Raw genomic sequence first — 22,889 nt, 5'->3', positions numbered from 1 at the left:
GAGGTTGTAAAAAGGGAGGCTTTGCATAGATTGGGATGGAGGAGGAGCGTGTGTAGCTGTGTTCGCCTAAGTTGGCTTGGCGCTGCGGTGAGTTGTTAGTAGTAGTAGTAATAGTAGTATTTTAGGTAAAAATATGCAGTCAACTTTTACTTGCATTGGAGGAGTACCCATAAGCTGATATATGAAGTCATTATAATCAGAAATGTTTTCCCTGAACGGAATGCTGGGAATTTCTGTGTTTTTTCCATTTAACGAATACGTTTTTGTGTTTTATTATCATTTATTTATTTATTTTTCCAGCAGTGATTGTATTTATCTATTTGTCACTTTGAAAAAAATAGAATTTTTTACAGTTATTAAGTATAAAAGTGTCAAATACATTGATTTTTCGTATTCAAAATTAAATTAAAAATATTGAATAAAATTTTTTATTTGATTTACTTAATCTTAGTTTTAATGCTTTACTTTGAACAAAATACTGTGATAATCCATTACTTTTTACAAACACTGAGTCTAAAGCATTAAATATTTTGGTGTTTGATAACCAAGTTCAAAACTGTTGATATTGTTAAAAATATCCGTCCAACGCTTCAGCATTGCTCAACAGAACTGAAAGCGGGGAGTTTGAAGAAGATTGAATTTTTTACAGTTATTAAGTACAAAGTGTAAAATATATTGATTTTGTTTTCTTATATTTTATTATCTTAATTTTTTAAGTAGTTTTGTTTTGTATTTTTTTTTATAATGCTTACTTTTTCATTTTTATATACTTTTACTTTAATTGAGATACTTTTTCCTTTCCTTTAAAAATTTTTTGTCTTTTAGCCTCGTTAAATAAAAAAAAACAAGTTTTCAACTGAAAGCAAGCAGCAACACTAAAACTTGGACCGAACAGAAATTATTACGTATATGAGGGGTTCTCCTCTCCTCGACACCTCGCTCTTCACGCTAAGTTTTTCGGCACTATAAAAAAAAGTTACTTATTGTTCTAATTAAACGACCTTTGTGTTCCAGGAGTCGTTTTTAAAGAATTGGGACATAATCTAAACTTTAGCATAGAGATCGAGGTGTTGAGGAACGGGCAGCCTCCCTCATATACGTAATAATTTCTGTTCATTTAAGTTTTAACGCTGCTCCGTACTTTCAGCTGAAACACTTGTTTTTTGTAATTTAATTTCTGATTGGTTTTTTAAAAATGCTAGGATATGTGGCTGTACTTTCACAGAAAAATACCCCTCCCCACAGAAATGTCCTTTGAACAATTCAGTCCTTGCGAAAATTTACAACGGACGATTGCCTTTAACATCTCTACCCGTAAAATTGAATCGATAAAGAGAAAGCAAGACATATAAAGAAATTGCGTATGGGAATCTTTGCAAATTCACCCAGCGGAAAATTTCCTGTGAAAAGTTCACCCCCTGGAAACTTGCTGATCAGTGGAAAGTTCTACCCGTGCAAAGTTCCTCCAGGAAAAACTTCATAATCCCCTCCCCACCCGAAACATGTAAGCATACTTCCCAATAACAAATACTATACGTAAACAATGCGCAAAATCTATTACTTAAATGCCTTTCTCCAGAGTCTATAGGGGGCCATTTTATCACCAAAGACGTATTCATTGGGTCTTTTAACTATGCTGAACAAAATAGCTATTTAAAATTCTGATCGGACTATTTTAGGAAAAAGTGGCATGGGAAGGGGACTAGCTGCCCTCAAATTTATTTGCCCACTTGAAAAGGACACTAGAAATTTTCATTTCCATTAGAATTAGCCTTCTTCAAACGTTCTAGCCCCACTGGGTCGGTACGATAACCCCTGGTAAAATATATAAATAAAATAAACACGCATCCGTGCTCTTTTTTCTTGGAAAAATAAAAAAAATTCACATTTTTTAAGATATTAGGTTGAAACCTCTACAATAGGGTTCTTTGATATACTAAATGTGATGGTACGATTTTCATTAAAATTTTATGAATTCTAGAGGGTCTTTCTCCCTTTTTTTGAAAATCAGAATAATTTTCTTAAGCTCGTAGCTTTTGATGGATAAAACCAGCATAATAAGCCAATTCTTTTTATATATCTATTGGTATAAGAAATCCGGGTTCTTTGGAATAACGTTTACTATTGAGCGTGGTCGCTCCTTACTTACAGTTCGTTACCAGCAATGGTGCCGGCAGAAAATTTGCCAAGGGGGGCCTGACACCAAAAGAGAAGTAGTGGTTGGGTGACAGGGAATATATTTCAGGATGTTTTTTCGAAGGAATAAGCTTATTTTTAAATACTTTCTTAGGAAACAACTCTAAAATAAAAACCGAAATTAAATTATATGCAAAATGAAACAAAATACAATAAACTTTAAAGGACAAGGATTCCTGGAAAAGGGATCAATTTATATAATCAATAATATATTTAATTATTATGTATTTGATCTTAAAAAAAATCAAACTCAAACCAAAATTGCAGAAAGATTTATTACTTCCGTTAATTAAAAGAGATGTAGACTTGTCATTATACAGTTTCCTGTGCATTAGAATAGTTTCAGAAAGAGTAGAGATACTCAAAAATCATTCCTGCCTGCATAGATACCATGTTTGGATTTTATAACGGCCATGTAAAATATTCAACAAATAATTGAATAACAAATATTCAGACATTAAAAAAAATAGAATAGTAAAAGAAAATTTAAATTTAAACTTACTATCTAGCTGTCTAATCGACCCTCCTTCTTTTTATTATTCTATTCAACTAAGTAAAATGAACAGGTTCAGAAATTTTCTGTCGTAGGAGAATTGTATCAAAAAGTTTATGCTAAAAAACTGGAAGTAAAAAGTGACTTGGGCCATTATTGACCAAAACTTAAAATATAATTCTCATGACAATTGCTAAATCGGCAGTATTGGCTTTTTATACTGATTCTAAATATATAAAATTCTTTCAGTTTATTGTTAACAACCCAAGACTAAAATTCTGAGAAAATTTGCAGAATTTTTGAAAAAAGGGGAAACGCCCCCCAAAAAGCCATTATTGAAAATCCCTTTATTAGATGCATCGTATCAGAGAACCTTACCGTAGAGGTTTCAAGCTCCAATTTTCAAATTAGATAGTTTTGTATTGTTTTTCAGAAGAAGCATCGTCGATGCATGCTTGTTTGTTTTGTTTTCTCCTAGGGATGATTTTATCAAACCGAAGGACCAAGATAATTGGGAGGGAGCTCATTCGAACATTAATTTAAAGCTCTTATTTAAGTGACCATGATTAGGGAGTTAGGTGGGGGTAGGATGGATTCCTAAGAAAGTACATTTTAATGGAAATACTGCTTACTCTTCATGAGGCTTCAGATAAATGTTGAAAAAGGTAGGGGGAATGGGAATTTAAATTTTGTTTTTCTTTCGCTATTTTATTTTTTTCTGTATGAATATAATAAGGGATTTAAGTTTAAGGAGGATAATTGTCCTGTTATGAAATAGGTACATTAAACATGGCAGATATAAAATCAAAACGTGGTATCTATGCAAACAGGATGATTTTTGGGTATCTCTGCCCTTTCTGTCAACTATTCTAAGGAGTAGGAAATTACATAAAGACAAATCTACATCTATTCAAATCTACCAAAGCAATAGATATTTATGTAATTTTGGTGAATTGGATTTTCTTTTAAAATTAAATGTGTAATAATTAAATATGTTATTGATTAAATAAATTGACCCCTTTACCCAGAATCCTCGTCGTTTAAAATTTACTGTATGTTGTTTCATTTTGCATGCAACTTAATTGCTCTTTTTGTTTGAGAGTTTTTTTCCTAAAAGTGCTTAAAAATAAACTTATTAAAAATAAACTCATATTTAAATATTAGATAATTTAATGTTATGAGATTCGTTTCATAGTCCACCACCTACAGGCCATGGAGCCTTTGTGGGGACTTGTAGATTGTAGCGTTATTATTGTATTTAAAAAAAAAATCTGATCTACATCTAAAAAAAAAATTGTGGACGGAGTTCTTGTGGACATCTGAATTTTTGTGGATAATTATAGAAGAGCCATAAAGCAAAACAATACTCACGAAATAGCTAAGGATGAGCTTTGGTGTGATTAGTATATAAAAAAATATTAGCCTAATAAATATATATAATATATTAGTATATAATATATAGTATATTAGCCTAATAAAAAAAGTAGCACACGTTACGCGCAACAAAGGGATCATCAGAAAGATTCTGCTTGTCTATGTAGAGTTAAGTAGCAATTAAAACAAATCTAAGCCTAAAAACTTAACAATCATCCAATTGAAGGTCTCTAAGCAACATACTGAATCCAACTTTAAAAGGAAGATATGAAGAATGTGGACAAACATTATATTTGGGGGTAAATTTTCCTCAGAACTCTTTTGTTTCACTTATCCCTATCGGGTCTGATCCTTCTACGGAAGAAATCTGAATATGAACTTTCTTTCTATGAACCTCAAAGTTCCTCTTCGCTCTAAGAATATTTTGGCAAACATGTCTTAATCTTGTCCAATCCTCCTGTGCAAGAAAGTTGGATATGATTTTCTGTTCTAAGAACGTTATACCGTCTAGCTTAATTTTCCCCCTGAAGAAATTTTGGATTTGACCAATTACAAAATATGAATTCCTGCTATTTTCATGGGATATTAATACACTATTTTTAATGTTCCAGAGGATCAAACTTAGAATCCCAGAGGCATCAAGCGTGAGCTATAAGATTGATTAAGTACGATTACAACCTTTAAGTGGGAATTTATATAGTGTCAATCGTTGTTTTCTTAGATTATATTCACCACACTCCCTCTGATACGCTTTCTCGACTTGTGCTGTCATTTTCTAAGCCAAAAATGACAAACACATGGAAACAATACAGTCAGACTGTTTCCTTCTGTCTCCTATGTCTTCTGTTTTATCCTGCCTTTCTTCCGCTTTCCTTCTGGACATAGAGCGGGCAACAAAGATTTTGTTATCCCTCCAGAACCCAATTAATCACTCACCTCCTGTATTCCGTCATCCGAGCACGAGCCTTCTTAACACATCGTGGTCTAACTTTACTTTATCTCCAACGACAGTGTTAAAGTCTCTGCAGTTAGCCTGCAGAGAGCCTGCAGAGAGTCTCTGCATTAGCCTGCTTATTTATGACTTGCTTATTTATGAGCCTGCAGAGAGTCTCTGCATTAGCCTGCTTATTTATGACTTCTGCAGTTAGAGCCTGAAGCTCCTGATGAAAAGTTTCAACTCCTTCATCAGAATTTGACTTGTCCTGGACGTACACTTGGATGACAGAAATGTTCTATACAATTGCTTGGGACCGAACCATTTTGAGGCAGTTTTTCTTCATTTTGAGAGTACTCCGCCCTCTCATCTTCCTTCTAACTGACTATTTAATCCACACCCGGAATTTGGTTTGATTATGTTGTGGCATATCTACGCGTCAATGGGCTTTGCACATGACCATTGAACGTCTCTAGTTTTTCCTTAACTGTGTTTCATTCCTGAAATTCAGAATCTTAATCAAACAGTTCGTGGTAACGAATCAAGGAGGCACACTCGTGCCTCTATAAAGAGGCGACACACGACAATGTTAAGCGATCTTCGGTTCCAGTGGTCGCAGAGGGATGGGGAGGGATGCATTTCGTAGCCCGAGCTCCAACTAAGAAACCTGCAAAATTTCATCCCCCTCCAACTTTTCCTTCATGGGGAAAATCTGGCCGAAAGTTTCGACTCGTCAACCCCAGCCCCCCTTTAACGTTGTTTGATCGGGCTGAAATTCACAAGTTAAGGTCCCCTAGGGCCCAGGAGCTTATCCGCGAAATTTCAGCTTGATCCGATAACTCCTTCCCTGTTTCCAAGAAACCACGCATAGCCACTTAAAATTCATTTACTTTTTTTTCCTAGACGCCTACAGGTCACATCCGACATCGGATCTGGGTGTACGAAGACTCATTCGATGCGGAATTCTCCGAGTAATTTTCCTGGAAAGTTTCGTAGGAAAATCTTAACCCCCCGAAAGTTTCGACCCTCCAACCCCCCCCCCTTTTAAAGTTGTCCGATCGGGCTGAAATTCACAAGTTAAGGTCCCCTACGGCCCAGGAGCTTATCAGCGAAATTTCAGCTCGATCCGATAACTCCTTCCCTGTTTTCCAGAAACCACGCATTAGCTATTAATTAACGGATTTCTCTCCATAAGAGCCCATGTTAATTTGAAATTTTTAAAACTTTTTGAGAAGTTATATTTACGCACATGCAAGTTATTAGCTCAGTTGGTAGAGCGTGAGACTTTTAATCCTCGGGACAAGGGTTCAAGTCCCTTACGGGCGGTTTTTTTCACAACATCAAAAAAATTTTGATAACACCTGGACAGCTTACATTTGAGAGATAACAGAATATTAGCTTGTTATGAGCAAAAGAAACATTTCGGTCATTCTATCTATTTTTTTTTCTATTTTATACAATGATTTAAAAGCGGGGGGGGGGGGGGTTTCCTCTCCTAATTCCTGTACGAGGAGTACAGGAATTATTAAATTACATCCACCATGGATTGTAGAAAAACGTACAGAAATAATATGAAAAAAACTTCGTTTTCTTAAAGAGTTAAAGAGGCTGCGTCCCAAAGTCGAACCTTAAAACGTACAGGAATTAGAAGAGGCAGTTGGGGGGCTGCCGCCCCCCAAACCCCCAGCTTTTAAAGACTCTTTTGTACAGGTTTTTTGTTTTTTTGCTAACCCCCCGCTCTTGGCTTGGGAAACTACTACCACTACTACTACTACTAATAACTCACTGCAGCACCAAGCCGCCTGAGGCCAACACAGCTACGCACGCTCCTCCTCCAACCTAATCTAATTAAAGCCTCCCTCTTTACACCCTCCCAGGAAGTTCCCATTTCCTTTAAATCCTTATTTATGACATCCTCCCAACCCAGACAAGGACGACCTGCTTTCCGTGTAGCCCCAGACGGTTGGCCAAAAAGGACAATCTTCGGTAATCTGTCATCCTTCATCCGTAGAACGTGGCCTAGCCATCTCAACCTTTCCTTCATTATAGCCCCAGAAAGCGGGATTGAACCACACTTTTCGTACAACCTACTGTTTGAAATACGGTCAGTCAGCCGGGTACCCAGAACAATCCGTAGGCAATTTCTCTGGAAAACATCTAGTAAATTTTCATCTGCTTTTCGGAGTGTCCATGCTTCAGAGCCATATTTGACCACTGTCATCACTGTAGCTTCCAATATTCTAATCTTGGTTTGTAGGCTTATCTTTCTATTCTTCCAAACTTTTTTTAACTGTGAAAAAACACCCTGAGCTTTAGCTATTCTACTTTTAACATCTTCACTGCTCCCACCATCTTTACTAATAATACTACCAAGGTAACTGAAGCTCCCAACCTGATCAATCTTTTCGTTACCTAAGGTCACCTGTTCATCTTCACTTATTCCTAACTTAGTGACTTAGTCTTCTTAACATTAATTTTCAAGCCTATTTTAGCACCCTGAACTCGTAAAACCTCTAAAAATTCATTCATTTTGCTCACACTTTCATCTAATATGCTTAAATCATCAGCATAATCTAAGTCCAGGATCGTTCTTCCTCCCCATTTGATTCCATGGTCTCCAATTGCCTTTCCTGTGCTCCTTAAGACGAAGTCCATCAAAATGATCCATATAAAGGGGGATAGAACACAACCCTGCTTAACTCCTGATTTAATACAAAACCAGTTGCTAACCTCATTTCCTACCTTAACCGCAGCAGTATTATTCTCGTACATAGCGCAAATCACTTTAATGTATTTTTCTGGTATACCATATAACGATAAGACCTTTGTTAACGCTGTTCTATCAACAGAATCGAAAGCTTGCTCATAATCGATAAAATTAAGGACCAAAGGTGTTTGATAACGAAGGGACTTCTCAATTATTAACCTAAGAGTGAAAACATGGTCGACACATCTTCTACCTTTTCTAAAACCGCATTGTTCTTCCCTTAAAACTTTGTCTACAGCATGTCTCAGTCTAAAAAGTATCATATTACTCAGTAATTTGCTACCTACAGAGACCAGACTAATGCCTCGATAATTCCGACATTCACTCTTGTCACCTTTCTTATACAGTGGTTTAATTAAGGTTTTCCTAAAATCATTGGGTACTTCCCCTTTTTCAAAAATCATGTTCATAATCTTCAGTAGCTTATTCCTAACCTCAGAGCCACCATATTTAAGGAACTCATTAATCATACTATCAGCACCTGGGGCCTTATTATTTTTTAATCCTTCTAGTACTGTCGCTAATTCTTCCTCACTAAACAAATCTTCCTTCACATCCAAGGTATCACAAACTTTTTCATTTTCATCTATATCTTTTCCTGCAACTGTATCTCGGTTTAGCACATTCTCAAAATGTTCCACCCATCTTTCTTTAACTTTTTCCTTATCACTAATTGTGGCCCCATTTCTATCTTTAACTGGGACTAGTCCGGATCGGCTACTCCCTTTCAATTTATTAACATGCCAGTATAATATTTTACTATTATGCCGTCTAGCCGCATCTTCCGGATCCTCAGCAATTTTATCCATCGCCTCCATTTCACATCTCCTTAGTTCATATTTTAATGCTTTCTCCACTTTCTTTACATTCCTTTTGTTTTCATACGACCTATCGCTCAGATAATTCTTATACAAACCCCTTCTACTCTCTATTAAACCTAAAGCTTTTTCACTAATATTCCTAGTTGCTGTCTTAGCACTCTTCCCTAGGACACCATCAGCAACTTCACAAATTGTTTTTCTGAAATTATTCCATCCATCTTCCTCATTGTCAAATATTAAACCCTCAAGTTTAGTACTCAACTGTTCTTGGAATTTTTTTCTCAAATTTTCATCCTGAAGTCTACCAACATCATAACTTTCCGGGAGGGAGTTGCTCTTCCGAAATTTCAGCTTTAAATTAACCTTAGACACTACTAGATGGTGATCTTTACTTTTAACATCAATAACGGCACTCCTATACACCCTAATATCTTGTATTGATCCTGCTAGTCTTCTGTTTACAATAACATAATCAATAAGGTTTGCTGTCTTACCATCACGTGAATACCATGTCAACTTATGGGCCATTTTGTGACCAAACACCGTATTGGTTATAACTAGGTTGTTATACCTACAAAATTGCAAAAGCCTATAGCCATTACTGTTTTCTTTTCCTACACCAAAATTACCTAGGCTAGGATACCATCTATCCCTATTTCTACCAACCTGGGCATTAAAATCTCCTAGCAAAAACACCATATTTCTACCTGGTACCCTGTCTATTTGCTCCTGTAACTCTAAGTAAAATTCATCTGAGTCACTAGTATCTCCATCAGTTGGTTCAATGGGGGCATATACTACTATAACTGATACCCTAAACTTTTTAGTCATAAAATGAGCAATTAGTATTTTATTATTAATACCTTCCCAGCCTAAACAAGACTTAGCAGCTTCCTTATTCATCATGAGCCCTACTCCCTGTCTATGTACCCCATCCTTCCTTCCTGAGTAAACAAATTCTATGTCACCTAATTTCATGCTTCCTTCCCCTGGGATATGAGTTTCTGAAACTCCTAATAAATCCAGTTCAAACCGTCTGAATTCATCAGTCAAAATGTCGAAGCGATAGTCATGTTTTAACGTCGTAACATTCCAAGTTCCAATTTTCATGTTCTTTAAATCTTTGAAATTATTTTGGCCTCAAGAAAAGCAGTGATCCCGGATACCAGTGCAGGATGGGGACCAACATATCTTCTCAAGTCTACACCGAAGCGCTCAAGCCGGCTTAGAACCGGACAGCAAGAAGTCCCTGGGACCTCCAGTAATTAACAAAACATTGAAATGAATGAATAATGGAATAACTTCGAAAAATGTTAAACACAAGAGGACAGGAGAACCATTGCGCCGAAACTAGTAATTAGTAACAATGAAGTCCCCCCACAAAAAAAACCTGTACAAAAGAGTCTTTAAAAGCTGGGGGTTTGGGGGGCGGCAGCCCCCAAACTGCCTCTTCTAATTCCTGTACGTTTTAAGGTTCGACTTTGGGACGCAGCCTCTTTAACTCTTTAAGAAAACGAAGTTTTTTTCATATTATTGTAGTAAGGAGCGACCCGGCTCAATAGTAAACGAAACTCTAAAAAACGGAATTTTGATGCTAAAAGATACATCGAAAGAATCGAATTTCCATGCTGGTTTTAAATATATAAGTTTCATCAAATTTAGTCTTTGTCATCAAAAGTTACGTGCCAGAGAAAATTTGCCTTATTTTGGAAAATAGGAGGAAACACCCTCTAAAAGTCATAGAATCTTAACGAAAATCGCACCATCGCATTTAGCGTTTCAGAGAACCCTATAGCAAAAATTTCAAGCTCCTATCTACAAAAATGTGGAATTTCGTTTTTTTTGCCAGAAGACAGATCAAGGGTGCGTGTTTATTCGATTGTTTTTTTTTTTCCCAGGGGTCATCGTATCGACCAAGTGGTCCTAGAATGTCGCAAGAGAGCTCATTCTAACGGAGATGAAAAGTTCTAGTGCCCTTTTTAAGTGACCGAAAAAATTGGGGGGAACCTAGGCCCCCTCCCACCCTCATTTTTTCCAAAAGTCAACGGATCAAAATTTTGAGATAGCCATTTTGTTTCGCATAGTTGAAAATCATAACAACTATTTCTTTGGGGATGAATTACTCTCCCACAGTCCCTGGGGGAGGGGCTGCAAGTTACAAACTTTGACCAGTGTTTACATACAGTAATGGTTATTGGGAAGTGTACAGATGTTTTCAGGGGAATTTTTTTGGTTTGGGGGTTGGGTTGAGGGGAGGGGGATATGTGGGAGGATCTTTCCTTGGAGGAATATGTCATGGGGGAAGAGAAATTCAATGAACAGGGCGAGGGATTTTCTAGCATTATTATAAAAAAATGAAAAAATAAACATGAAAAAGTTTTTTCAATTGAAAATAAGGAGTAGCATTAAAACCTAAAACGAACAGAGATTATTACGCATATGAGGGGCTCTAAATATACTTTAGCATAAAGAGCGAGGTATTTTGGAGGAGATAAATACCTCGCTCTTTATGCTAAAGTATTTCTAGTAATTTCAACTATTTATTCTACGGCCTTTCTGATTCAGGGATCATTCTTAAAGAATTGGGACAAAACTTAAGATTTAGTGTAAAGAGCGAGGTATTAACGAGGGGACAAAGCCCCTCATATTCATAATAAAAATATAAGAATATAAAAGTTTGTTACGTAAGTTAATTCTTAAGTTACATATATTTTTACTAATAAAAACGTTCGTTTAAATTAAAAGTTCTACTTGGCTTTTTTAAGTAACCGAAAAATCGGAGGGCAACTAGGCCTCCCTCTCCACCCTTTATTTCTCAAAATCATCTGATCAAAAATAAGAGAAAGCCATTTAGCCAAAAAAAGAATTAATATGCAAATTTCATTTCAATAATTTATGTGCGGAGAGCCAAAATCAAACATGCATTAATTAAAAAAATATTCAGAAATTAAATTAAAAAAAATTATTTTTTTTAACTGAAAGTAAGGAGCGACATTAAAACTTAAAACGAACAGAGATTACTCCGTATATGAAATGGTTGTCCCCTCCGCAATCCCTCGCTCTTTACGCTAAAGTTTGACTCTTTGCCACAATTCTACTTTTTTAAACAATTAAAAACTTTAGCGTAAAGAGGGAGGGATTGCGGAGGGGACAACCCATTTCATATATGGACTAATTTCTGTTCGTTTTAAGTTTTAATGTCGCTCCTTACTTTCAGTTAAAAAAAACAATTTTTTTTTAATTTATTACATTTAAGGACACCTTGGAGTTGGGTCTATCCTTGGTCCACATCTCCCTAATTTGGAGTTAACTGCACATATGCAAGACCTTCCCTCATCCACCTCCTAGGGATGCATTGAGTGGCTTGGGGGAGGCTCATACTGAAAAACAGACTTAGTAGGTATCAAGACTCAGTGGGTAGTCAATAGGTTGTAACTCCGTGTCATAGATGTCGGATTGTGGTTTTGATGTCAGTTATGTAAAAAAAGATGATCCCTAAGGTCAATTGGCCAACAATTTCATACGGTATACCTTTGGACCCGTACGGTTTAAAGTAAAATCTAAACTAGCCATGTTATGAAATAGGGAAATGAAGTTATTATGGAACTTATGTCATAAATAAGAAACTACATTTATGAGGACAGCCATGTAAAAAAAAAATAAAAATTTGGCTCTATAGCTTTGACTTCTTAATCTGACTTAAAAATTTGTCTGTATAGATTTTACTAAAATTAAAATTCAGTTTTACAGAAGTAAACCGAATATCTCCCCCCCCCCCAAAAAAAAATAAGGCACTTTTAACATCAGATAAAGGGAAAATCAAATTTTTGACTGAGATTCGATTTTCTTCATAGCCTGGCTAATTGAGTTTACTTAAGTTAATTCTAGGCCTAGTTTCTCGAGCTTTTCTATCAATAAGCCCAGTTGAAGATTTTCCTCCACTCAAAGTGTAAAGTTTATTTTACTAGTTTTTGAAAATTTATTTTGTGCATTCTATTTTTCATAATTTCTTTTTGTGTTTTTATTTTGTGTATGACACATTTTATTTAGCTAGATTTTAAAGTTTGTTTATGTTTTCTTTATGTGTTTTCTTTCTTCATTTTGTGTTTTCTCTGTGTTTTCTATTTCTCGAGTTTTCCTTCTTCCTTTTGTCTTTACTTGACTCAAGAAGAGAATTCGGCTCCATTAAAGCTTGTGAAAGACTTTTTAAAAAATGTATTGTTTTATTTCTCATTTCGTGCTGAAGATTTTTAGTCCCAAATGAAAAATAATTTTTTAATTAAAATTTCAGGTTATCACCTTGCGAACTGCCTGCTGAAAGCCAAACGATTCACGGAGACTATTAACCTTTGTCAAGACCTTATGAGAATACAGCCCAACTTTCCACGACTTCAGAAAGATATTTACGAAAAAGCTCTAAATTTGATTCGAAGCTGATGCACCTTTTTTGAGCCAACGGAAAAATAAACCCTTACTGAGAAGGCCAACCAAGAGAGGGGTTTTGAGACAGTCCTTTTAATTCTTTATTTAGTCCTAAAGGAGCTAGCTTTCCTCTGCCAGAACCTAGCATCTGCAAGTTCCAACTTCTCAAGAAATTCGCAAGAAAAGATCTTTTTTTCATTTTTGGGACTGGAGTTAGATAATGATGTTGAACTTTGTCAATTACTTTCCCAAACTTTGTTTTCCTCTTGTATTTTGCAACTACGTTTTCTGTCGGACATAGATATTACATTTTGTGGTTCTAGGTTTTGTCTATGGAATACTGCTGGAGTTTATTTTTAGCCAGGTTTGCGAAATGGTACACCATCAGGAAATATTTGACGATGTCACTGGGCTTACCATGGGAAAGGCTCATTCTTAACTTAAAATTGATGTTATGTGGGGCTGTCAGGTTTTGGCAGAAGACAGCTGTTAACTGATCACTTGATGAATTTCTATCAAGTTAGCTTTGGCAAGTTCTATTCTAAATCCAGATACTATGTCCTAAGGCTCGCAGTAAAAAATAAAAAATTACCCGTCAGAGTATTTTTAATATTGTACCTGGTTAAACATTTGAACTATAATAAATATGTTAAACACATATTATACTTTTTGAGAATCAAGTTGACTAGCAGAAAGTGGTGTTGGACATATGACTATGATCCTGAAGACAAAGCCATGTAGATGTCGAAAAAAGGAGCAAGAAAGTTGCATTTTACTGGATAGATGCATTTGACTGTAGATGCCATGTAGATGTCGAAAAAAGAAGGAAAAAATTGCATTTGACTGGATAGATCCTATGATAAATATACTATTAATAATATCTTCTGTGTATTTATGTAGTGATCTATTACGGTAGCTCGGACACATTTATTTGCTTAAAAAGTATTTTTATGCAATATCAGAAGATGTAGCTCGTAAATTTGACCCACTGGTCGTTATTGCCTGTATCACAATTACTAAGCTATCGATACCCATTTCGTAAAAACTAATCATTTAAATGAATATTTTTCAATAATTTTTTAGAACTTTAGAAACTGAGAATTTTAGGACACACCGGAAAGGGAGGGCTGAATCCCCGTTGTGTCAAGAATGTAAGATGACCGTGAACACAAAGAGGCATCTGGTAGAAAAACATTCAGACAGGGGCAATTGCTGGTCGGAGCAGGTCCATATATTGAATGTTAAGCTGGAGCGACATAGTAGGGGAAGTAAGAGGCCAATCGCTTATTTAATATATGTTAAAAATAGGGTGTGGGAACCACCCTGTTCTTTCCTACACTCTTCCTGTTCCTTCCTGTTTCCTACACCCTTCCTTGTTAGTGGTTATTGCAACTATTCCCTTAAGAATTAATTTTCCCTTGAAATGTCTATTGAAGGAGGAGCAAGCGCTCAGTTTTTAGAAGAAATTAATTTCAAGTTGGACCTAATGCCTCGCTTGACTGAGACATTGGAAAAGACGCTTCCTGAAGCTCTAACTAAAGTTACTTCAGTTGAAAGCCAATTAGCTGCCATAAATGAGAAACTGGCAGGAAATGCACGAGCTAATGAAGAGATGAAAAAGGAAATAGAGGTATTGAGAAAGTATTTAAGCGCAACTAGTCAACGCTCAGATGCTTTAGAGGAAGAACTTAGAAGGTCAAATATAGTACTTTATAACTTTCCTTCCATTGATACTGCAGCAACTACTCTGAAAGAAGAAATTCTTAAGACTCTGAATAAGTACATACCCAATTTAGACCTTTCCCGCTATGACGTGAAAGATGTGTTTGGAATTCATTCTGGCCCAGTTGTATTAAAACTAAACTCAGTTGAAATTCGTGGTATTATTTTAAGATCTAACCCTCTATTACAGAGAATTGGGATATCGACAGCTCCAGATTACACCCAAAGGCAAAGGGAAGCACGCAAGCATTTGAAATTGGTCTAAAATGATGCCCTTTCTAAGCGCCACCAAGTAAAGCTGAGGGGAGAAAAATTGTTTGTAGACGGCAAAATGTTTATTTTCGACTTCTTCTTCAAGTGCGTGAAAGAGGTGGTGTCCAACAGGGAAAATGTTAAGCCAAACTAGCAGAATAGAGAAATGTTAGCAAAAAAAAAGAAAAAAAAACGGTTGAATCAGTGGCTGAAAAAGTGGACTTTTTCGGGGATTGTGAGTCGGTATCAGAAAATTCTTAGAGCGATAGCGAAACGGTGGTGAAACTAAATATAAAAGATCCTTCACAATAACGCTCGAAAAGGACACCAAGGTCTACTGAAAAGGCTAGAAAATCTCCTCAAGCTACGAATAATATTGAATAAGGAGTTAGAAAAGTTCGTGAAATCATTAGTCCAGAAGACAAGAACCGTTGTGACATTCGTAATGTTTAGAAAAGAGAAGTTAACTATAAAGGTCCATCAAAGGGTCCGGCTACTGCATATATTAGTGATTAACATCGACTTTTGTTCCCACATAGTGAAGATACCGTCTCACCGTACGTCCTACCAGCACATGATGTTTTATTGCCAAGTGAATAGCGACACTACAGTCATGTACACCCTTTGCGTATAGTTACAAGGAATATCCAAGGTGTAGAACATAAGGTAGACCATACCTTACAAGATTTACATGGTATGGATGTAAATACCCCTTTAGGAGTACCTGCAAGACTGGGGCACTTGCGGTCAACTTTTCCCACTTGAGGATTGGTGCACCTTGAGGAAATTATAGCCTAGTAAACAATACAGCACTCGCACGGGATTCTGATTATTAGATATTTTTTTGGGATTGGTTTGTTTTGATGGGCGTTTTTTGGGATGAAAAACCACTTCCTAGCTGATTTATCTACTATGGGTTACCTCCCCGTAGATAATATTTGTAGGCATGAATATATAATGAGTCGGAGGTAATAGGCTTGGGACTGTCTGTGGAGGATTTCGACTCTTGTTGATAGAAGAGCATCGCCAAGTGCTGAAAACCATGTTTGACCAAGGTAGGCCCATGATTGCAGAAAGCCTCCAACTTACTGGAGGTCCCAGGGAATTCTTGCTGTCCGGTTCTAAGCCGGCTTAAGTGCTTCGGTGTAGACTTGAGTAGATATGTTGGTCCTCGTCCTGCACTGGTATCCGGGATCATTGCTTTTCCTCAGGCCGAATAATTTCAAAGATTTAATGAACGTTAAAATTGGAACTTGGAATGTTACAATGTTAAAAACTGTAAATCGCATCGACATTTTGACTGACGAATTCAGACGGTTTGAACTGGATTTATTAGGAGTTTCAGATACTCATATCCCAGGGGTAGGAAGCATGAAATTAGGTGACATAGAATTTGTTTACTCAGGCAGGAAGGATGGAGTTCACAGACAGGGAGTAGGGCTCATGATGAATAAGGAAGCTGCTAAGTCTTGTTTAGGCTGGGAAGGTATTAATAATAGAATACTAATCGCTCATTTTATGACTAAAAAGTTCAGGGTATCATTTATAGTAGTATAAGCCCCTGTCGAACCAACGGATGGAGATACTAGTGACTGAGGTGAATTTTACTTACAGTTACAGGAACAAATAGACAGGGTACCAGATAGAAATGGTGGTGTTTTTTCTAGGTGATTTTAACGCCCAGGTTGGTAGAAATAGGGATAGATGGTATCCCAGCCTAGATAAATTTGGTGTAGGAAAAGAAAATAGTAATGGCTATAGAGTTTTGCAATTTTGTAGGTATAACAACCTAGTTATAACCAATATGGTGTTTGGTCACAAAATGGCCCATAATTTGACATGGCATTTACGTGATGGTAAGACAGCAAACCTTATTGATTATGTTATTGTAAACCGAAGACTAGCAGGTTCGATACAAGATACAAGGGTGTATAGGAGTGCTGTTATTGATGTTAAAAGTAAAGATCGCCATCAAGTAGTGTATAAGGTTAACTCAAAGCTGAAATTTCGAAAGGGTAACTACCTACCAGAAAGTTGTGATGTTGCTAGACTCCAGGATGAAAATTTGACAAAAACTTTCGAGGAACAGTTGAATACTAAACTTGAGAGTTTGAAATTTGACAATGTGGAAGATGGATGGAATAATGAAATTATTGGAATAATGGAATAATGGATGAGCATCGCCAAGTGCTGAAAACCATGTTGTGACCAAGGTGGGCCCATGATTGCACAAAGCCTCCAACTTACTGGAGGTCCCAGGGAATTCTGGCTGTCCAGTTCTAAGCCGGCTTAAGTGCTTCGGTGTGGACTTGAGAAAAAATGTTGGTCCCCGTCCTGCACTGGTATCCGGAATCATTGCTTTTCCTCAGGCGAAAATAATTTCAAAGATTTAATGAACATGAAAATTGGAACTTGGAATGTTATAACGTTGGAAAATGTATATCGCATCGACATTTTGACTAACGAATTCAAACTGTTTGAACTGCATTTATTAGGAGTTTCAGAAACTTTTATCCCAGGGGTAGGAAGCATGAAATTAGGTGATATAGAATTTGTTTACTCAGGCAGAAAGGATGGGGTTCATAGACAAGGAGTAAGGCTCATGATGAATAAGGAAGCTGCTAAGTCTTGTTTAGGCTGGGAAGGTATTAATAATAGAATACTAATCGCTCATTTTATGACTAAGAAGTTCAAGGTATCATTTGTAGTAGTATATGCCCTTGTCGAACCAACTGATGGAGATACTAGTGACTGAGGTGAATTTTACTTACAGTTACAGGAGCAAATAGACAGGGTACCAGGTAGAAATGGTGGTGTTTTTGCTAGGAGATTTTAACACCCAGGTTTGTAGAAATAGGGATAGATGGTATCCCAGCCATTTTGTAGGTATAACAACCTAGTTATAACCAATACGGTGTTTGGTCACAAAATGACCCATAAGTTGACATGGTATTCACGTGATGGTAAGACAGCAAACCCTATTGATTATCTTATTGTAAACTGAAGATTAGTAGGTTCAATACAAGATACAAGGGTGTATAGGAGTGCTGTTACTGATGTTAAAATTAAAGATCACCATCAAGTAGTGTACAAGGGTAAGTTAAAGCTGAAATTTCGAAAGGGTAACTACCTACCAGGAAGGTGTGATGTTGGTAGACTCCAGGTTAAAAATTTGACAAAAAACATTCCAGGAACAGTTGAATGCTAAACTTGAGAGTTTGAAATTTGACCATGTCGGAGATGGATGGAATAATTTTACAAAACAATTTGTGAAGTTGCTGAAAATATACCGGATGTTCAAGCTTAAAACGCCTCTCCGTTAACCACAGGCTATCACCAACAAAAGTACTATACAAACAATTGCAATCCAATTTCAAAAATGAAATGTATACAATTAAAAATTTATCTTTTTTCAGCAAAATGAAGACGATATTTTACAAATTACAACGAGTATAAGTAAACTCAGTCTTCATTTAGCATCCCATCTAGTGTTACAATTGGTCGGACAATTGTAGCTAATTCACTATATTTTTTTCTAATCTGTCCGTCTTTTTTAAGGTGGAAATTCAGTATAATTTTAGGTATAATTTAGGTAGGGGTGTACTCAGCTAATTATTTATGCTGCTTTTGATCAGGTACAGAACGTTTCATTTGTAAGGTACACCTAGGGGGTATTTTTGAACCTATCGCAATACGACCTTATATAGTTCAATATAAATTAATTCAGGTAGATTTGAGGGAAATATTTACATTTTCACATAGTTTAGCTACTATGAAAGTAAATACGTCACTTGATGCCCTTTTATGCCCTTTCCAACTTTAATAATTGCTTTAGGGGAAATCATATTTTGAGCCTAATGAAATTGCAACCTAAGACAGGGAGAATCAGGTGTTCCATCTTGGAAATTATCCTGAGAATAGTGGATCACAATCGGCCCCCAGACAGAGTATCGTTCGCAACACATGCTTGAAGTCTTAGTGTCCGGTACACTTTTACGACTTTGTTTGGCACAAATAAAAATTAAAATTCCAATGCTAATTCCACCTGTGAACACCTTGAAGTTTATCTTTAAATATCAAAGGTTCTTAGGCTTTGATATAAAAAAGAGAAAAAATAGTCTGTTCCGAATACAGATTTAGAGTATTCAAACTCGGTTAAATTTGAAAGATCTAATTGTTCATTAAATGCAGGCTATGGAGTGTGCTAAAATTGATGCAGCTAATAAGACTGACAGCTGGTCGTGTTTGACTGTTTCTCTAAGAAAAACTTCATCCTTACAGGTAATCCTTTTAATACCTGTTTTACCTCCCCCTCGCACCCCTCTTTTTCCAAGTTCAAGAGCTAATATGCCTACTATCTTCAAGGAGCTTATTGCCTTATCACTGTTACCTCTGCTTTCACAGAAGATCCCAGCCTTCTCCTATCTTCATCAAGAAGGAGCGTTCCCTCCCTCTGGAAATTTCCTTTCAGGCTGGAAACTGCACCACTTTTTGTTGTTGAGCTCTTCTGTTCTTAAACCCACCAATCTGAAACCACTATTTGTCTACAACTGACAATAATTTCAAATATGGGTGGCTTAAACAAATTTAGAAAATAATCATTGAAATTACAACTAAAATTTTGCAGCAATGAATAAAGCTAAAATGTTCATTTTAGTAGTCGCTTCGTCTCTCGTAGAATTCCTTACTAGGCCATGACTTTTTGACTTTTCCCACAAATATTCCCTTTTTTTAATTCAAAAATCAACGGACTCGGACCATAGAATAGTTTGCCTTTGGAGGTTGTCGATGTTGAAAGTGTTCCGAATTTTAAAGAGTGTATTAGTAAATACACCTTTTTCTTTAGACGCTTTTGTTGTGTAGTTCCGTGTTATTTAGAAGTTTTTGTTGTTTAGTTTGTCGTTGCCAGTTTACTTTAGATTAGTATTATGATTTTGTGTTTTGCAACAAGCATTGATGCTTACCGCTATTGGTAATAATAAATAAATAAATAATAATAATAATAAATAAATAATAAATAATAATATAATAAATAATAATAATATATTATATTATAATATATCCTTAGTAACCTGAATCTTACGGATGGGGGAATATTAGTGGACTTTAAAGAGGAAGGGGGCGAAAATTAAATTATCGCCTCTCTTGATCGGGTGCTGCCGATAAACACATACTCGTTCTATGTCTTCTTCTGTCATCTGCCATTTATCTCCCTCTGATACAGATTAATCTCTGTTCCTACCACCCTAATAATGTTAAAGATCCATTTTATAGGTACATTGGACAGCATAGAGAAAGCATCGATCTTTTGATCAGCTGCAAAAATGATCCCTTTTGGGAGCCATTAGCAAACAAAGCGATTCTTGACAACATTCTTGACCTATCTGTCTTTGATTGGATGGAGTCTCGTGCTGCTGATGAACAGAAACGTGTTTTGTATTTGCATGCAACAAATGTCAGTCCATAAATATATTACTTCAACTAAATTTTATAAAAAGCAAGTTTTTTTTTAGCTGAAAGTGAAGAACGACGTTAAAACTTTGCCTTTAGGGGGCTGCCCTTCCTCAGCCCCTCATTCCTTATGCTAAGGTTCTATTTTGCATTAAAAATTCTTCTTAGCCCAATGCAACGACCCTTGTGTTTGAACGGTTCAGGCAAATATGGAATTACTTCTGTTTGTACTAGTTTTATATTTAACTTGTGTTCGTTTCTAATACACGGTTGCCCTAAATGTGGGAGGGCTACCCCTCGGACATTTCAAATTCAAACTCTTCTATCAAATTTAACTTTTGCGCAGCAATGGTTTAAAAAAAGAGATCATATTAAGAGTACTTGCTTTTTGAAATAAGGTAAAACTATTTAATATGTATTATTATTTCTCCAACATGACATGGTTTTCCTCCCATTTGGCATCATTAATTCTGTATTCTTAATCTTATATATATATATATATAAGATTAAGATATAATTTAAATTATAATGATAGTCCAGTTTTAACTTATAAATTTTCAAAAACTATTGGGCAAATTATTTTTAATTATAATTTAATACTAAAAAAACTAGATAGTGATATAAATTGGAAACCGGTTTGTAATTGTAAGCAACTTGGCCCATTTGTAAATCCTACTTACAAACATGTTATAACAGGGGACTTGTCAATAATAAAGCAAGATGATCTTCAAATTATAATGAATAAAGGGGCTAATTTCCGTCTTTCTCATCATCTGAAACCATCGAGCGTTCTTGATGGCTTGGAAAATGATTTTGATTTATTTATTGATAAGTGGTGTAAGAAAGAGAATAAAAATAAAGAGAGTTTTCAAAGTTGGAAGAATTTAATTATTAGTAGAGTAAGAAATAAAATATATTCTAACTTAAAAAATAGTAACACTAAATCATTATTTTATAATGCGAAGATTAAACAAGCAATTGCTAATCTAAAGAATGAATTTGTAATTGTGCCAGTGGATAAAGCTAATAATAATTTTGCCATAATTTGTCAGAAGCTGTATTGTGATATCTTAAAAAGGGAGTTATGCACAACTAATGTTTATGAAAAGGTAAATATAGAGGATGCGAATTTAATTGAAAAGACTGAAGAAATACTTTTTAAAAATTTTAATATTAAAATAAATGACAATGATAAAAAGTTCCCTTTCCTATATTGGACTGTAAAATTTCATAAGAATCCCCCTAAACCACGGTTTATTGCTGGAGCAGCTAAATGTCCAACCCGCATTGCTGCTACTGACCTCTCTTTAATTTTAAAGGAAATTGTAAATAAACTTAAAACCTATTGTTCTGGTATTAAAAAATTTTCGAATTTTAATCCATATTGGAGTGTTAATAATTCACTGCAGGTTCTGCATAGATTCTTTAACAATGGTTTCAGCTAAAAGAATTGAGTCTTTCGATTTTGCGACAATGTATACTAATTTATCACTTAATTTAGTGTTTGATAATTTAAAAACTGTTATAAAGAAATCTTTCCTCTTATCTAGTAAAAGGTTCTTAAAAATAGACAGTTATAATAAAAAAGCTATATCGACAAACTGCTTTAATACTACAGTTAACTTGAGATGTTACAACTTGGATATGATTTTTGAGTTATTGGAATTTGTTTTATACAATACTTATATAAGATTTGGGGGTGATTTGTACAAGCAAATTATGGGAATTCCCATGGGGGGGAATGCCAGCCCATTTATAGCTGACTTGTTTTTAAGTCAACTAGAATATAAATATATGATGGATAAGAATAATCCAATTAATTTAAAACATGCTTTGTCAAATAATAAAAGATATTTAGATGATATTTTGGTCTTAAATTGTAAGGATGTCATTGATATTTCTAAAAATATATATCCATCAGAGCTTATTCTTGAGCCTAGTCATGGCGCTGGTCATGAAGATCATTTCTTAGATTTAAATATTAATATTTGTGATAATAATAAATTAAGTTTTAAAATGTATAATAAAACGGATGATTTTGATTTTGAAGTGATTAGTTTCCCATTCCCTGAAAGTAATATACACTCAAGTATCACATATTCAGCGTTTTTCTCACAGTTACTTCGTTATGCAAGGATTTGTAGTAATTATATTGATTTTAAAAATAGATGTAAAATCTTAAGCCAAAAATTGATATCAAGAGGTTTTTCTGCAAATAAATTAACTTGGCAATTTAAAAAATTTAGTTTTCATTATAACGAACTTTTAAATAAATATCAAAAGAATTATCTAGAAATACTTAAAGAAATTTTTAACTAATTTCGGAGGTTCGAGAAATGTTGTCACAGCGCCATTTATTTTGAATTGTGTTTCTAATTGAGCGGATTTTTTAAAAAATTAGCCACATGGTAAAGATGAATTCTATAATTGTTTAGTTCATTCAGGTTTTTTGCAATG

At 35.4% G+C, this 22,889-nt stretch overlaps 2 protein-coding genes across 2 annotated transcripts in view; both read left to right on the top strand.

Moving 5' to 3' along the window:
• The window catches only part of LOC136039521 (tetratricopeptide repeat protein 21A-like), a 38,527-nt gene extending 24,490 nt beyond the window's left edge, over positions 1-14,037 (top strand). The window contains exon 5 of the mRNA XM_065723323.1: positions 12,877-14,037. Coding sequence (XP_065579395.1) covers positions 12,877-13,022 — 146 coding nt within the window. The 3' untranslated portion in view covers positions 13,023-14,037. The remainder of the gene's footprint in view (positions 1-12,876) is intronic.
• Positions 14,038-17,379: 3,342 nt separating this feature from the next.
• LOC136039119 (uncharacterized) lies at positions 17,380-17,736 on the top strand. Its single transcript, XM_065722604.1, has one exon. It carries the CDS (start codon positions 17,380-17,382, stop codon positions 17,734-17,736), a length of 357 nt encoding a protein of 118 aa, XP_065578676.1.
• Positions 17,737-22,889: the final 5,153 nt, after the last annotated feature.

Source organism: Artemia franciscana, chromosome 19, assembly GCF_032884065.1.
Source record: "Artemia franciscana chromosome 19, ASM3288406v1, whole genome shotgun sequence".
Classification (NCBI taxonomy): domain Eukaryota; kingdom Metazoa; phylum Arthropoda; class Branchiopoda; order Anostraca; family Artemiidae; genus Artemia; species Artemia franciscana.
Note: the sequence above shows the minus strand (reverse complement) of the source record. Positions and strands in the feature narration are given on the sequence as shown.